Here is a 17,473-nt window from a genome sequence, read left to right as displayed (position 1 = left end):
TCCACAATCAGTGAGATTGTAAAGTAGGTATGTTCATTCAGCGCTGGGCGGCACGGGGGGTAGTCCCACCAAAGTCGTGCGCGCCCGACTCAGCAGTTCGCCTCAAGTTTATACAGTCAGGTATTACATATTCACAATACGCCTATACATATGCATGACCTATCCCCGCTTCATATTAAAATTTGCTCCGAGAGGTCATTTCCATAGTCCCCTCCCAACTGCGCCTGCGCAGGGCCTCTTTATGGTGGTCGTCTGGTGGTCGCAGAGATGAAGATAGATGACTCCTCTTGGTCACCGCTAGTAACCTTTTTCCTTGCACAGGCTCAGTGATTTCTTGGTATTCATCCCCTTGTCTCAATACTAGCATCTTTGATAAATGTGGCTGAAGAACACAGTTTTATTTACGGGCATATTGTCAGGCTCCTATAGCTTTCTGTGCAATGGATAGTAAGCTAGAACCTTGCTGTTGAATTCCCAGTCCTATTGATGCATCACTGTATGATTAATGACCTTACTTCTAAGACTAGGAACACAAGAATAATGGGTGTTTTACTGATACTTTCTAATTTTAAACTTGGTGCTTCAGTATGAGCTTTGTCTGCAGTTAAGAAGAATTTTGTTTTAGAATGGTCGTTTCACTTTCCACCAAAAAAAGACATGAACTTTACCATTGAACAGAAAAGCAGTTTAATTTCAAAGTAAAACCTAGCCTCTTTCTTTACTTCTTTTCTATTTCATAGTTAAATTTGGTTCCTACAGGATTTGATCCTGTTCAAAGGCAGAACTTCTGCTTTCAAGTTCTTGCTAGCAACATCCTAAATTCTCAAAGAACTGTGAAAGGTGGCCTGTGGGCTGATCTGGAGACTTAAGGGCCTGAAATCTTTTGGAGCAATAACAGCTTGATCGCTTCTAGAATGACAAATATGGGAATCCCACCACTTCTGTAACAAGTCTTTTCTATTCCTTGCTGTTTGTGTGGAAGAGAATTCTGACATCTAGCTTAAACTTTCTTTGCTGCATTTAAACCCTGTAGTGTTTGTGCTGTGCTTATACCTAACAGGTTTGCAAACAAGTTTTCTCCTTTGCAGATACTTTAAACTGTGTGAAGCCTGTAACTGTCTCTGTCATCTCTTTTAAATGCTTAATTTTCATACTTAGTGATTCTGATTATTGGGAAAAAATGGGAATATGACATGTCTTCTAGTGGTCTTATCTGGACTTTGGTAGGCTTATATCCTTCTGGAGAGTTGGTATCCAAAACTGGCCATAAAATCTAAGTTAAGGGCTCAGAAAGGCCAAATAAAACAAGACTTCAGTTAGTATGTGTTCATCCTGTGTAAAAGGAGTATTGCAAGTTTGATGCCTTTGCAAGATTTTTATTTTTTAACTTCTGTTTAGATTCTCTTCTGTGGAATGGCAGTCAGCTACTCGTTCCATGTTTTGTGCTTGTGCAGCTGATTATTGCTACCAGAGCGTAATACTTCATGCTTATCCTTATTGAACTGCATCCTTTTTATTTCAGACCATTGCTCCAATTGGGCAAGATCTTCCTGAATTCTATTCCTGCTGTCCAGAGTGCTTGCAGATCATCTGCAGGTGTAAAGATAGTCTGTACTCCACTGTCCAAGTCATGGATTAAAGTATCCTATAACACACTCGGAGGAGACCCCTGGAGAGTTCTGTTTGATGCATCCTTCCACTCTTCCACTGAACCATTGGAGAGCCACGTGTGCAGAGTAGTTATCAATGGTGGACCCGCTTTGTATTAGCCATGTTCTTACTTAAAAAAAAATGTCATGCAAGATGGCATTAAAAGCTCTACTAATTTTATAACATGACCAGATCTTCTGTGTTTTTTCCATATGAGGCCTGTTAATTTTTCTTGGAAGGAATTTTTGTCTGATGTGAGCTTCTAAAAAGGCCATCCATGTTGGCTTGCTGCTGTCTAGGTAATAATAAATAGGTGGTTCTGCTTTGCTTTGGTTTTCCTTTGAGGTACTGAGCACGGGTTTTCTGGCCTGTTATTGTCATGTTCTTCAAAGACAGGTGCTTAGGCCTTATTAATCTTCTGGATCATTCCTGTTCTCAAAGTTAATGAAAACAATAGTCAGTGATATTGAGAGAGAGAACTGTCTGAGGTGGTCTAGTGTGAATTTTTTTTTTGCCACCTTGGCAGGGGTGGGGGGGAAGTGTGGTATTCTTCATGTATTCTTCCTCTTTTGACTTTTACTTGCTGATGTTGGTCAGTAGTTTGAAGGTGGAAATGTAGCTTCAGCTATGTCATGAACAATGATGTTATTATTCTTCCTTCAAAGGTAGTAGCTGTGAAAAAGGCATCTGTTCAGCAGCCTCTGTATACCAAGCTCATACCCAGCACTTCCAAAGCTGGTATCATTATGTAAACTAAAAGGCATTTATCTGTATAGTTGAAAATTTGCCAACTTTCATGGGCTTGGTTTCTAGTGAACCAGAGGTCTCTAGAATAAAGTTTGTATCTGGCATATGCTTGTCCTGATTAATGGCAGTGGGAGGATTCTTTTTTGCATATGAGGTGAGACTTTGGATGTGATTTAGACTTTCCTTTCAAAGGAACAACTTGAAGTTTCAAGTATTCAGAGGACTGAATAAATTCTCATCCTTTAAATTTAGATCATATTTCTGTTGCGTGAAAACTGTTGTTAGAAACTGTAACATCGGAGTGTGTTGTGAATATTGATGTTTGTGAGCGTTTAAAGGAAATAAATATGGTAAGTGTTGTAGGACTTCTTTATAGAGACATGGAGGCATTTTTTGCCAATCGAGACAGTTTGAACGTTTAAACGTGCTAAGCTAGTTGTCTGTCATAGTCTCTGGGACTGGAATGGAGCCTCTCTATCCTTGGGAATACCTGTTCTCCTCTCATCAGAGACGGAGGAAGAGAAGTGCCTGGTGTAGCTCCTGTGGAAGAGGAGGTGGGCTCTGGTTCAGCAGCAGGGACATCCCCTTTCTGGCTGGCTCTTGGCTCCACTGTGTTGATCTGCCAACAACTGGGACTGAGTAGTGACCACTCGGACCTGGCTGTCTGCCGGGGAGGGGACCTGAGGAATCTGGTCCAGGCAGTCTCTCTCCCTATGTTCAGTTAAGGCAGAGTCAGAAGGACTTCTGGTGTTTTGGCTGTGACACAGCAGCAGCAGGCTAGATTATACTACTTCTGCAAGCCATTTTCTCAGTTGTTTCTTCAAAGAGAAAGGAATTTTTAGTAATTCTCTAACCTTTTACAGTTTGATGTGGTTAAAAATAGGTGCCTCAACAGTCTGAAACTCAGTTGTATTAGTTCAGACCTGCACATTAGGCATCATTCATGTTACCTCCATGGATTTGCTTTTCCTGTCTAGGTAGCACTCACCCCCAATTAACATCTTGCTAAAATGTAGCTATGGACTAAAAAATGTTCCCTTAATTGTCTGAAGTAATGCAAAAGCAGTTTCAACAGCAGGGGGTACAAATGAGAATTTAACGAGGAATACTTTTTCATACCTTTCCAGATACTTGCTTAAGAACAGTACAAGAATACATAGCATATAGGGTATCGGTGTAAAAATAGACTGTATGAAATACGTGCCATGTGGTTATAAGCTACAACTTTTTATACCTAACAATAGCAACAGGGTTTTATATGCTGCAAGTAAATTTATCTTGGAAGTTAAATGACTTTCTATTTACAATCACTTTCTGAGGAAGAGACTTTTTACATACTCCTCAGACAACTGAACTAGAAAGAAGAGCTTGGGCCTGGTCCTCCCCTTCAACAAAGGAATGCTTTCTTGATCTGCAGATGCCAATTGCTTTCCATATGTTAAGTCCCTGTATCGCTCAAATGTCCTTTAGCTATTGTGTTGCTCTTCCTATAATTAGCTGTATTTAGTTGTCACTCAAGTGTGCAATACTTCTTATGAAAACGTAGATAGTACCAACATAAGATATTTATCAGCTTGATGAAACAAATGCTGTAGCAGGTTTTAAGCTAAATTCCAGTTCACGTGGAATTTTTTTTTTCTTTTAAGGGTAAAGTGGTGAAGGTGGGAGGAGGAGTGACAAATGCTTCAAACAAATGATTCCTGATCATTCCTGATGCACAAATATCGTTATTCTTGCGAGGTTTTTGGCATATACCTGCCATGGGAATCAAATCACTTCAGATAGTATTTTCTTATGGTGCTGCTTCTGTAATTTTTTGTTTTGTTTTGTTCTGTTCTATGTTTTTCAACTATACAGTAATTGCACTTAAATGGAAATAATTAAATAACTTGAAGACAGTTGTTTTAAGTGTTCTTGCCATAAACTTAGAAAAGATATGGGCAGCTGTGCTTCTAACATTAGTATAAACTTCAAATTCCTTTTAAAGCTAGTTTTAAAATTGGAACTAATACTAGCTTTTTCTGAATATTTTTCAGCTAAGCTGTTGCATGCTTCTCTAGGGCTGATATAGCTATACCAACGTAACGATGAACTGCAGTATTGGTAAAAGGAGTTTCTAGGTTTAAGTATAATGTTCTGATACAGCCACTAGCAGTAGAAAATTTTGACTTTGTGCTTCATCCAGTATCTTGTAAAGAGTAAGTGTTCAGATGTGACTTCAGAGAATTAAGATCTTCAAATTAGACTCTTCGTATAGTTGCTATCTGTGGGGCAAATGTGCGCTGAACAAGGAGGGTCAGGCTGTGTCAGGGGTTTGGCCCCGGTGACAGAATTTGTGCTGTAGTGCCCAGTTTTCAGCAAGGTTACTGTAGCCTGTGGTGAAGGCTTGTGGGACCCAGGGTGGTAACTAGAGCACTCCGATATACTGCTTGGCAAAGTGCCTCCAAACAACAGTTGCACTATTGCACATCAAGAAGGGGAAGCATGAGGATGACTGACAACTGCTTAGCATTATTTTAGATTCCACTTTTCAATTTTAACTTGATCTGGTTTTCAGTTGTAACTTAATCTGTTGTAGCTTGAATATGGCATATTTAGCTCTGACTTCTAGGTCCCCTTGGAGAACTCTTCTGTTTTGAATATAAGGTAGGGTGCTAAGTAGAATAGGTATACTGGGTACTATTTGCAGAGACATTTTGTGAAATGTGAAGAATGTGAAAGGTATCTTTTGAATTTAGGTATGTATAGCATTGAGTGGTATACAGCTTACCTATATAAGATTGTCAGCACGACATGAGATGTTTCATTAATGGCTATAGAGTCATCTTTTTACAGTAGCAACTTGAAATAGCACAAAAATCCATAGGGCTCGAGGATTACTTTTTCTTTCTGAATCGGTATGTTGTTAATGGAAACCCACAGGAACAGTAAGGCCTTTCAGTCACTAAACTATTCTTCAGGTTTTCTGTAAAGTCTGTAAACTTTTGGACATAAATTTAACCTGTCTGCACAGCTAATTTACTTTGTAATGCAGGTTGAATAAGAGAGTTGGTATTTTTATTACGTACCCATTTTCAATATGTCTGTTTGATTCTTGGATCTCATAGGAATCCGTCAACTGCATTCTACCAAGCGTTCCATTTCAACAAGTTACGCGAGTCAAAGACCTTCTGGGATAGGTATGAATGCTTAAGTATGGAATGCATACGTGCTGAGGTATGCATGAACAGCTTCGCTCTATGCAAGTTTCTCGGCATTTTCATTTGCACAGAACTGCTGCTTGTGTTTAGAGCTTCATATTGGGCTTCTGCAGCCTGAAGGTCTGAAAACAGTTGTGGAAGTGAAGTATTCATACTGAAACTTAAAACTAAATAAGTATAAAATATATAACATGGCATTTTTTTCTTCTTCCTTCCATTATGCATGTATCATACATAATGTGTAAGCGGAAAGAGTTTAATGCTAGTCAGCTACTAGCTGACCTTCAGGAAAATATTTACAGCTTCCTTTTCCAAAAAAAGGAAACTTTTTGGCATTGTGGCTATTGAGTCCTGTATCGGAAAACAAGTTGAGAAAATGTTATATCTAAATGCAATTTTGGCAAAGTTAAAGTCTTTCATTCTCAAAACCAGGAAAGGAAGCTTTCTGGCTTGCTTTCATTCTGCTTAAGTAAAGCTAGGTGGGGAACAAACGTGAACCATGACAAGATACGAGGACGCAGTAAATCTACTAAGTTAGCATTGAACTCATGGTGACAAACTGCAATGAAGTGCAACAAAGTCATATCTGTTACGGATATGGCTTGTCAGAGATGCATTACTAATTCATCAGTAGCTGCAAACTGTTTCTTTCCCACACTTTAATGATTTTGAAGGGGGGGTTTTGTCAGCATTAAGCTGAAGTCCTAGTGATCATGTGACTTCATGCCTTGTGATGCTCTGGCTTGTCACAATACTTCTGCTTAACAAGCTCTGTAGAATAGAAATTTTGTTGGGCTATTGAAGTATTGATAACTATTTCATGATTGTACTGACTGTGTTTGACTTGAGGCTTTTCAACTTGCAAAGCTTAACTGAATCCTTTAAAGTTTGCTTGGCAACAATTTGTATACTGTACAACACTGATGGTTGAAAGTAATGCTCATGCATCCTGCTTTTTTTTTTTATTGCTGGAGTGCTAGCATTAGGCTAAGTTTCAAAAGCATGTCTTCCTTTTCTAGCAGAAACTTGGACAAATTTGCATTTTTACTTTAAGCTCTGGATGATGCCACTTTCCTGTATTTATGGGACAGAGGTGGTATTTAGGTTCCAAGGCCTTCATTATTTCACAAAACAAAATTCAGGGCTTTGAATACAAATTTGGTATGTAGACCAAAAGCTCACTTTAAGGTCTAGCCTTCATCTGTTTCTCTATTTTCATGTCTCAACTTGAAATAATTCTTAAGATGAGGAAGCTGTTTAAAAAAAAAAAAAAAAAACTAAAATAATGATTAAGATTGAGGGTTCACAGATCTGAGGTTTATATACAATGTCTGAAGCAAGTACTGGAAGCGTGGGATATAGAAAAACATTAAATTCAGGTAGAAGAATGTAAATGGCTTCCTTTAAAATAGTCTTGCATCTTTGCTGTTGAACACTTTGTGGTAAAAACAAGTATTTGTAAAAACATCAAATTCATCAGAATTGATGCAAGTTTTAAACTTCTAATCTGTTCAAATTCCAAAGTCTTTGACAGGATTTAGAAGGTTTTGCATTTATACCCCAGCTATTAGATTTTTCTTAAGATCACATTATGTAGTTTTTGCTTTACTAGATGACTGAAACTGAAAAGCTTTCAGCAATAAACTTTCAATGAAACCTAATGGAGGGAACTTCAAGGGCATAGCCAGTAAAGCCAGTTCTGGGGAGCCCTTCACAGGGTAGGGGTATGGTGGAGCTCAGCTGTGCGGCTCTGCCAGCGATGTGCGTCCTGGCAGTGGCAGGACGGGAGACGGACGGTGCCCTGGGAGCTCTGCTTTGCGTAGGCAGGATGGCTTCTGATGCAGGTGGGGATCTGTTGTCAAACTTGAGTAGTTTGATAACAGTAAAGTGGTTTGGGGCTGCTTTTGTGATCTTTGGTTTCTGAAACAGAAATCTCTCCTGTGAAAACTATAAGCTCATCTAATTTCCTCAGAATCTCTTTGTTTTCCCCATCCCAGAATGTGGGGGTTAACACACTGCAAAACATAAGGATCTTAAGCCTGCTGGCAGTAGACTCTTTAATTACATTTTGCAGCTCCTTCAGAAGTACTTTGTGAATCTCAGGGGCTTGACTTAGGAGACTTTAGTGTCAACATAACAGAAAATCTTCCTGTGTAATTTCAGTATTTTTTTGTCTAACAAATACAGATTATTCTCCTATGAGCAGCAATCTCTTCAGACCATTTGAAGTCAGCAAAGCTAACCATGTGCTGTTGCAATAGACAGTAAAAGATTGCTAAATTGCTCCTGTAAAATAGACTTGTTTGTTTTTCACTAACACACCATGGCAGAGAAGAATGCTGGTAACATTCAAACTATTAAATGTTAGTAAAATACTAGTTGTTACTGACACATTTGCAGGAAGCCTGCAAGTGTTTTTCTGCATCGTGTTCACATGGGTGTTGCTAAGGGCACAAGTCTCATGGGTCTTTCTTTTCAACTGACATGATTACTGAGAAGATTAAGGAGGGGAATAATGGCTTCTTGGCATATTCACATGAGTCTGGGTGACTGCTCTTCTGTGCCTGGATTGTCTTTGTATTGTCATAGTGCCATAGGAGCTTTAGATGGATTTGCTTAAAACGTAGCCATTGTTGGTAAACTTGAATTTAAAGCAGTAAGGTTTATGTTTCCACTGCATTTTTGTGTGAAGCATTAAACCTTCACAATATAAATTAACTCATAAAATCTGGATTTTTCTCCCCACGTTAGCACCTAGATAAATGTATTCTAAGTGTTGCTGGTAAACATCTTTCTTCTTATGTGAATGTGATGAATTAGCATCTCTTCATGTGATGGATTTTTCTGAACTTCCATTTCCCTATTTGGTGGCTTTCTGTTAAATGAGATGCTCTTCCTGTAGACAGGAGAAAGTCAAGAGTTACACATCTTACTTTTTGATTGTAGCCTTATTTGGAGGTTCTTTTAGGGGTGAAACTTTCCTGATTTGAAATTAAAAGTCTAAAACTCCACATGAAATGTAAAAAGAGACTTAGGATGAGGCTGACATTTCATGTAACACACTGATCCAGTCAGTATTGTGGCTAATATGTTTCTTCTTGATGCTTCATTCTCATGGAAGTGGTGCACAATGTGACTGTCTTCATGCATAGGCAAGAGTGTTTGGTTCATTAGTGTAACTCAATCTTACCAAAACTATGAAGGGACCACATTTTTCTTTAAAGTCAAAAAAACACCCAAACCTAAAACAATTCAACTCAAACAACATCTTCATTTTCCCCAGAAGTATTCTTTTATAGAGCTCACATATTGCTTCCAAGTTCAATTATGATGTTGTGTTGAATAATTTGTCTTCAGAGTTTCATGTAAAACTGAGGAAAACTTAACTGTCCTGTGGAAGCAAGTACTTCTCTGTTTGACACAGGAGCTGAGCAATGTGGAGCTTAAGTAGACTGCTGGGAAAGCCAGGTACCTGCCGGTAATCCTGAGGCTGTGAATTCACTGCCTCAAACTTTCTCACATGGCTTTGACAAAGAACAATGATGAAAATCTGAAATACTTGCATACTCTTTCAATGCTGGATAATTGATTACATTGGGAAACTATCATTATAAAATCTCATAATTGGATGGAGGCTAATTAAACATGCCTTAACTGTTTCAAGAACAGATAAAGTTTCTCTGGATGGACTAAATAGCTCAACTAGTGGTAAGACATGAAGAGTGCATGGCTAAGTCACTACAGTAGCTCATAAATGAGTAAACCAATGAGGGAAAGTATAAATTAACACACGGTTTTAGTCTGTAGCTCACTTGTGAGCAAAACAAATGTGGGAACACTTCAAGGTACCTTACTGTTCCTTCCAGAAAGGTTGCTTGATAATTTGATTTAAAGCAGTAACAATGGAAGAGCTAGGGGAGATCACTTGGTTCAGGGATGTCTGTCTGAGACTACAGCATGTAACATCTTTTCCACTTCCACCTAAAGCAAAGTAGATCTAGTGCTTTAAAGGAAGAGTTGTCTATAGAGGCTGTTGTACAAGACTCTTGCTAGCATCAGTTTACCCTTTTGTAGTCTGTTCTGCTGGCGGTCTTTTCCACTCTTGCAGGATTAGCAATGTTGAATGATAGGTTTTATGTATCTAAAAGCATGAGGTGAGCAAGAGTACAGTAACTCTTGATGCTAAAATTTAAAAGAAACATTAAGAGCAAGAAAAAGCAAGAAAACTCATGCATTCTGGCAACCTCTTGGGGGGTGACTTGCTGCTGAGAAATTCCTTGGGAAAGTAGTATGCAGATAATCAGTAATACAGCTGAATCCAGAATGTTTTTTGTTATTGACTAAAAAACTTGAAGCTTCAAAGTTGGTTTACATCATCCAGTCAGTAGGATTTGCGGTCTCATTTAAATGTGAAACACTATTACCTAATGTAGTACTTGACAATGCCAAAGTAGGGCTGTTTATAACTCTCATTCTTAATGCATCCAACACTGGCATAAAATACACACATTATTGAGGACTGTGGAATCTCTAAAAATGAACCACTGTGTTCTTTTTTTTTTTAAGCATACGGAGTGAATTAAGCTGCAAATGCCTTTATTTTTAAGTTTGATTCCTAGTCTTTCTACCTACATTGCAAAGTGAATTTTGAAGTGAGAACATGACTCTTGGAAGGATGACAATTATATCTAAAGACATTAATGGTGAAAACACCAAGCTGACTACAATGGTGCTAGTTGAATTCACCATTGAAACAGATCTTGATGCCTACAAATGTGAGGTGATGTTGATGGTGAAATTTTCCTCCAGCCATTAACAAGTTAACATTAAGACATTAACCTTTTTTTCTGTCTTCTGATCCATTCTTCCTCATTTTTTCCATTAATCCCTTCAATCACTTTCCCATTCTGTGAACAGTGTTGTTTGGAATAGTCTGTAGTAAGTAAGCTTTCTTGAACTGCAAAATTATGCTTTACAAAGAACACTTGTTTGGTCATAATATAATATCTGTATTTTCACTTAAGTTCTACACTGATACATGTTGTGCTAACAGGGCTACCAAACACTTTAACAGTACTATAGCTTGTTGATGATACTGAAACATCTTTCCAATAATACCTTACCATACTCTTGGGATACCATGTCTCCATTGGAAAAGTTTTTGCAGCAATGAAGTCAGAATTTTACCAAGACTTTTAAGAGTGTGCTGTGCTGTGGAAAGGTGTGATTGTTGTATGTTGTGTAACATGCATTAGAAATCAGACTTGCACTTAGACTGGCCAGTTCTCTTCCCGTTTTCTTAATCTGTATGTACGTGATTGTCCAAGACACTTCTGTCACTTTGTTTGCAAGACATTTGAAACAAACAAAAAAAATTACAGTGCTATTCTTGAGTTGTAGGCATAGAGAAGAAATATACCTAAAATACAACTGAAAGAATTTTGAGGTGCAAGCTGTAAGTATTTGATAAAACACTTTGTCCCCAACGCTGCATACCTGATTGTGAGCTATAGCTGAGCAGTGTTGTTAGCAGTCAAAATCTGGCTTTCCCCTTCATCTTTCAATGTAAAATGTGAAAAAATTTACATTTAAGCCACTAAGATTTTTTTTTAAAAATGAAAATGAGGATTTCTCAGATGAAATAGGGTTTTGCCTATCTGGTGTGTAAGGTAGAAAAATATTAGTTTTACCATGCATCTCTGGAAATGGCAAACTGTACTTGGTAATCTTTGTCATTTTTGCCAACTATAAATCTTGCCTTCTACTTGATGGGCTTCAGAGTGATCTTGGTATACCGATACAACCTCTCTTTGGTCAGAGCCTTCATTTATGTAACCTTAACTTGGAGGTCCAAGTCAAACTGAATTGTTCTTTTAAATTACAGTGTGTATGTATGGTAGCTAGTTGGCTGCAAAAGCTCAGTTTGAGTTGGGGGGGGGGGAGGTTTGCAGTTACCAAAAAAAAAACAAACAAAAAAATTATATGCCTAGTGCATGCTTTTCAACTGCCCTATGTTACTTGATGTGGATTTTTTTTATGTATTACAGCTTTGACAATAATTGTCAGATGTCTGTAGTTCCTGGAGTAATCAACTTTGTCTGAAAGCACAGCATAGTAATTGGTCTTTTCTTCTAAGAGCTGAACAGTGTCTTTCCACTTCTAACTCAAGAATTTGCAAGTCGAGGCATTGGATATACAGTGGATGGTGCACTCACAGAATGTATCAAACTTTCCAGTCTGATGGATATTTGACTTCTAAAAAGCCTTAACAGATTTTTTTTTTCCTCGCCTTTTCATAAGGACTGGATTGTATCTATAAATTTCATTCTGCAGCCGTGGGATAAAATATTTTTATGCAAACTGAGATTTGATATCAACAGTCAAGGATTTGAGAAAAATACAAAATCTTAAGATTTGGCAGCATATTTGGACTGTACCGTAAGAATAGCTGGCACTGTAGCACTCTGCTTTTGAATTTCTCACAGGAGCTATTTGTTGAGGGGAGCATTATAAAATGAATAAAGGACAGAATCATATGGGAATTGTGCTAGCATAAAATCTAATTCTCATATGCTTTTCGAAAGGGAAATGAAATACTGTCATCAGGACAAAACTGTGTCTGACTAACTGAAGGCTGCTCTGTCAGCATGGAACTTGTCCTGGGGTGGGTGGGTGGTGGTCTGCATGGTCCTGGACTCAGCCTGCTGGAGACAAGCAGGATGGACACTGGGATTTGTGCAGGGAGCAGGTCTGGAATCCTGACTTGGTACTTCAATGCTAGTGCAAGCTGTTCTGGGGATAAGGGCAACAAGAACATTGGAAGGAATAAAAGTAGTGTATAAACTACTCATGGCTTTCAGCACTGCCTATTAGTATCAGTTTAAGTGTAAAATATGGGTGGAGAGCAACAGTTTCTCTAGATGCATTCAAATCACATGTAGGAGAGGGACAGTTTTTATACCCACATTGTGAACACTGTACTCATTTAAAGGGCAGGCGAGAATTTGGAGCACAAGGTACAGCATGGGAAAGGTGCTTCTGCAGCATGCCATGCCAGTAATGAGTGTTTCAGGTGATTAAGGGGAAGACTGCCTATCTTCCACTTGAGAGGGTTTTTCATGGAACTGATTGAATGCCTTAACTTTGAGTGGTGTAGTGGACTTTATTTTTTAGATAATCACACTGCGAAACAGTTGAAACAGGAACAGAAGAACAAAGTCCTGATCTCAAATTTAACTAGAAAAGTATTGATGAAAGGTGTATAATTACACTGTAAAGATGCAGAAGCAGATCCCACTACAAAGTGTGCTGTTTGCTTTAATTTTGCTCCTCTTGTCTTTATCTCTTCAGAGCTGCCTCACCTGACTTCTAGAGTGGTGTTCATGAGAGGCTGTGTCAGGGCATGGAGCAGTCCTGGGGATTTCAATGACTCTTGAACACACATGTTCTGGACAGTTTCAGATAGATCTGAAACACATTAATTCAAGATGGAAAGGAATACTTAACCTTATCATGAATTATAAAGACTTTGTGTTCTGAGGAGTTTTACCACAAATATGGCTTGAAAAGAGGCTTAGAAGACAGGAAGACACTGGAACAGTTTTCTTGTGAAATGGGTGTTCAGCGCTTTTGATTTAGATTACTAGCTTTGCTCAATTTAGACATAGAGGCTGTTACTCCCTCAGTCTGAAAAGCTGATGCCCTCTCTTGCAAATACTTGGTGCTAGGTACTGACAATTCTTGTGAGACTTGTTAAAATGGATTTCTGTAAATAGCGTCATATTCTTTCAATAGTTGAGCTTTGTTTCATGCATGTAACTAATACTGCTGAGCATATTGCCAGTACTCATTTTAAAAAGCCTTAAGTAGTTTATTCTTAACACTTGGTTTCAGTGAGCGTTACATATTTTCAGAGAGGCGAGTTTCCAAGCATGACCACAAACCTTGCATTTTTCCCGTATGTTAACTTTTTTTTAAACGTAGCTGCACGCTGCTGATAGCAACTTCCCTCTCTGGGGGAGCGTTATCAGTAGTTATCACTGGCGGGCCTGCTAAATAGCCCAAGAACTGCCGTCTCACGTCAGACACAGAGCTGTGGAGTAAAGTCGGACCACTGAGACCTAGTGTGGGAGGGCAGACGTGCAGAGTATGGGACCGAGAGAGCATGTGTGTGGATGGAGCATTCTCTGGCTGCTGGGGGGGTGTTCCTGCGCTGGAGTGGGCAGTGCGGGCTGCCCTGTCTGACCTCCTGGGGAGAGCTGCAGCTTCTCTCCAAACAGAGAGATCAGAGCCTGCAAGAGCACAGGGACACCCCCAGCCCCCTGAAATTCCGACTCCAGAGAGTTACGAGTGAGCGACTGGCTTGTGTTCCTGTCTTGTGACTTGGAAAACACACCAAAAATATTAAGGCCTGGATTGCCGTAACCTGCGATTTAAAGATGTAGTTGAACATCTTGTTTCGCGCAGTAAATACACATTCTTATAGTGATGACTGAGGTGTTTTGTTAGACTGTTCTGCACTAGTATGTCTTTGGAACAAGGCTAACCCTAACTGTAACCAGCCAGCTGCAGCGCATTTCTTAGATGTTAAATGTGATCCAGTGAGGATTCATTGAAACCAAGTAAGTGCGCTTGTGGAGTTCAGGGCTTTGGTCATGTCTTACTCTTCTGTTGACTACCGTTGCTCAGTTGCAAAGTTGTAAATACAGTGCTGATCCAGGAACTTTTTAACTGGAAAGTAGTCTTCAAGTAAAGCCAGAGAACAAATATTATAATGGGTTTTTTTTCTTCAATGCTTTAGAAAAGCAATTTAGCAGAAATAAAACTAGAAGTAAGGACCCTGTGAATATCCCATGAATCCCTGTTTTCCCCAGTGAAGAAAGCTGAAAAATGAGGCAAGGAATCAAAGCAGTTAATATACTGTTTATTCTAATGTGTTTTTCTGGTTATGAGTGTCATAAGCATAGCCTGAGGAATTATAAACTGAAGGAGCAGTGCCTCTTAAGAGCTCTAACTGTACTGGGAAATACAGGGAGGGGGAGGAAAAACCCCATGATTGTGTACCAAATTCTTGAATCTGAAGCTTTAGCCTTCCAGTGAAAGCATGTTCTAGGAGTCCTGTGGGTGCCAGTGGGTGCATAGTTTTAACTGAGTGATGCAGTAATACTCACAAAGTTTTCTCCTTATATTTACAGTGCATCTGGTGCAAGCGTTGTTGCCATTGACAACAAAATAGAACAGGCAATGGTAAGTAAAAAATAAGTTGTTATTTCTGTTAGGATGAGTGGTTTGTCATTGAGCATAAGTTTCCAGCTGTATTGCGTTTCTGTGCATCTGTACTGTCCCTTCAGTCAGGTCAGACTGAGACCATCATTTGAAAAATGGATTTTCTGTATCAAGTATGGGATGGCCACAAACCATGATTGCCTTTACTGTTGGCCCAGAAATGTTCTTAAATGAATTTTCCTATGAATTTCTGTGAACAAGCTGATGGAACTTAAAGAGGTGCTGAAAATAAATAATGCATTTAAGTCTCTTACTTTAATAAAGTTCATCACCAGTTTTTTCTCAATTGGCACTTAACGCTATGCCATCCTTGACATTTTGTTCAGCTTCAGTTATCTATGCTTGATTTACGCTCCTGCTGATTTAGAGGCTTTCTTATTTCTTGGTTCTTGTACACCTCAGTGCTTGGGATTGCGTAATGCAGACTCCTACCTCCAGCTCAAAGCTTCAGAGCTGATACTTCCATTCAGTGTGGAGCAGCTGGAACGTAATTCTAGTCCTTGTCTTCAGTGTAACCGAGGTGACTAGAACTTAATGCTGAATGCTGGAAACAAAGCTTCTGATGTAAGGGCCACTTTACAGTGAATAAAAGGGCTAGGTTATTTGCTCTTGAAGGCTAATTTATTCATATATTTTTAGTGACGAGTGCTTTAGTTTTCCAGGCTTACCACTTCAGTGAAAGCAGTAAAAGTAAATCCTGGGGCTGGAGTGGAATGAAACTGTTCTTTCACTTGGTGTAACTGTTAACTTGTTCTTCACAGGATCTAGTGAAAAGCCATTTGATGTATGCAGTAAGAGAAGAAGTGGAAGTCCTGAAGGAACAAATAAAAGAATTAGTTGAAAGAAACTCTTTACTTGAACGAGAAAACGCACTGTTAAAATCTCTTTCAAACAGTGATCAGTTATCCCAACTTTCAACCCAACAGGCCAATCCTAGTAGCACTTCACAAGCGCAAACAGTGATAGCACAGCCTCCGCAGCCAACGCAACCTCCACAGCAGCCGAATGTCTCCTCAGCGTAAAGCTTTCTTGCCTCCTTTGAAAACAAAAACCTGAGAGCGGTCTGTCCTTGTGTGCCACTGATGTTCTTTCCACTTTAAATGAAAGCGAGTAGCCATGCTTCTGTTGTGTGTTTGGCCTTTTCAGTATTAGACAATCATTCTCCAAGAGCTGTCCCTCACTGGTATATCATGAAGTGCAGTTGGTGTCCGTTATGTCATCAGTGCACAAGGGAAGTCGTACAAGGAGTTACTAATGCAAATAATGCATTTGCTTGGCGTGCAGGAGTGAGGTCTTTAAGAGCTTTGGTGGCTCTCCAAGGTTTCCATTTCCCATGGATTACTTTGAGCCTTGCTATCTGGTAAGAAGTAACAATTCATCTTAAGAGCCACTGTTCTTTCAATATAAGTAACATTTGCCTACATTAGTTTCATTTATTTGTTTTATTTATTACAGGGCTGCTATTTTCATAATGTACATGAACAATGTCACAGAACTTTTTTAATTTTTTTTAATAAATATATGTATCAGTAAAATGATAGATGGGATTGCGTTTAATAGATAAAATGTTTAGGCAATAATTGAACAAAAGAATCCTGGCATATTTCTAACACTAATGGCAATTTACCTTTGGTATTTATTTACGGTAGTAAAGATCCAGCTTGAATGTAAATTTTGTATAGAGTGTAAGTATGAAGACCATAGTGCATCTGTACAGGTAGTCACCAGTTATTGTGATATAATAAATAATTGATGGGCTATTTTGATGAAGAAAACTTTGCTCATTTCTGTTTCTACTTTCTAATAGAGAGAAATTGCCATGATTCCTCTGCTTTTTGACATTTCGTATTTTTTTTTTTTTTTGGGTGGGAATAAAAAGCTGTGAAATTGTTCAACCTACTTTGTAACCAAAGAAGCAAAGCTGTGTAATTGAGTTTTTTTATTTTATAATGCACATTCTTTATGTATTTTTATTTAGTGTTTTCTCATTCACAACTTTCTTTGCTGTCTAGCATGATCTGCATGACCTGTAATCTTTGAACCACTTTCGTACCTCATGTTTTTATCCAGCACTCTTATTGTAATATGTAATAGTCTGTGAACAATGTCAAATAAAAAAAGAAAGAACAGCTGGTGTTGGTGGAGCTGAGCTAGTGTGCTATGCACTAGTTGTTTAAAAAAAAAAAAATAAATGAAGTGAGCCATCTTTTGTTCATTTAAAATGGTGTTTTGAATTTCGTATGCAGAAAACGTTTTGTTACATTGCAGATTTTAATGTATTTAATAAATGCAACATGCAGATTAAGTGCAGTGTATACTGAGTATTTAAATTAAAAATGTACATTTCATAAATACAGTTTCAAGAGAGACCATCATTTGTGTAAACTAACACAGTGTGTCAAATTGATGTATAAATATATATATTTTAACACATTTTCTGAAATTAAACTGCAGTTTTGTTGAATTTTTTTTTGGCTGTAGATGTTGTTACAGTGTAACTAAATTCAGTAGCACTTTTTTCCTTAACAAAATGAAGAAAGGTAACTTCAGTGGGCCAGTCATAGAATAATGCCAAAATTATAACCACTTCT

At 38.5% G+C, this 17,473-nt stretch overlaps 1 protein-coding gene across 2 annotated transcripts in view; it reads left to right on the top strand.

Moving 5' to 3' along the window:
- TSC22D2 (TSC22 domain family member 2) overlaps positions 1-17,346 on the top strand; it is a 31,310-nt gene extending 13,964 nt beyond the window's left edge. Inside the window, exons 2-4 of one of the 2 annotated variants that reach the window (XM_069792996.1) lie at positions 5,505-5,576; positions 14,792-14,843; positions 15,644-17,346. In XM_069792996.1, the coding sequence (XP_069649097.1) occupies positions 5,505-5,576; positions 14,792-14,843; positions 15,644-15,904 (385 nt within the window). In that variant the 3' untranslated portion in view covers positions 15,905-17,346. The remainder of the gene's footprint in view (positions 1-5,504; positions 5,577-14,791; positions 14,844-15,643) is intronic. The other variant, XM_009925894.2, reaches the window with a different exon arrangement.
- Positions 17,347-17,473: the final 127 nt, after the last annotated feature.

Source organism: Haliaeetus albicilla, chromosome 9, assembly GCF_947461875.1.
Source record: "Haliaeetus albicilla chromosome 9, bHalAlb1.1, whole genome shotgun sequence".
NCBI classification, from domain to species: Eukaryota; Metazoa; Chordata; class Aves; order Accipitriformes; family Accipitridae; genus Haliaeetus; species Haliaeetus albicilla.
Note: the sequence above shows the minus strand (reverse complement) of the source record. Positions and strands in the feature narration are given on the sequence as shown.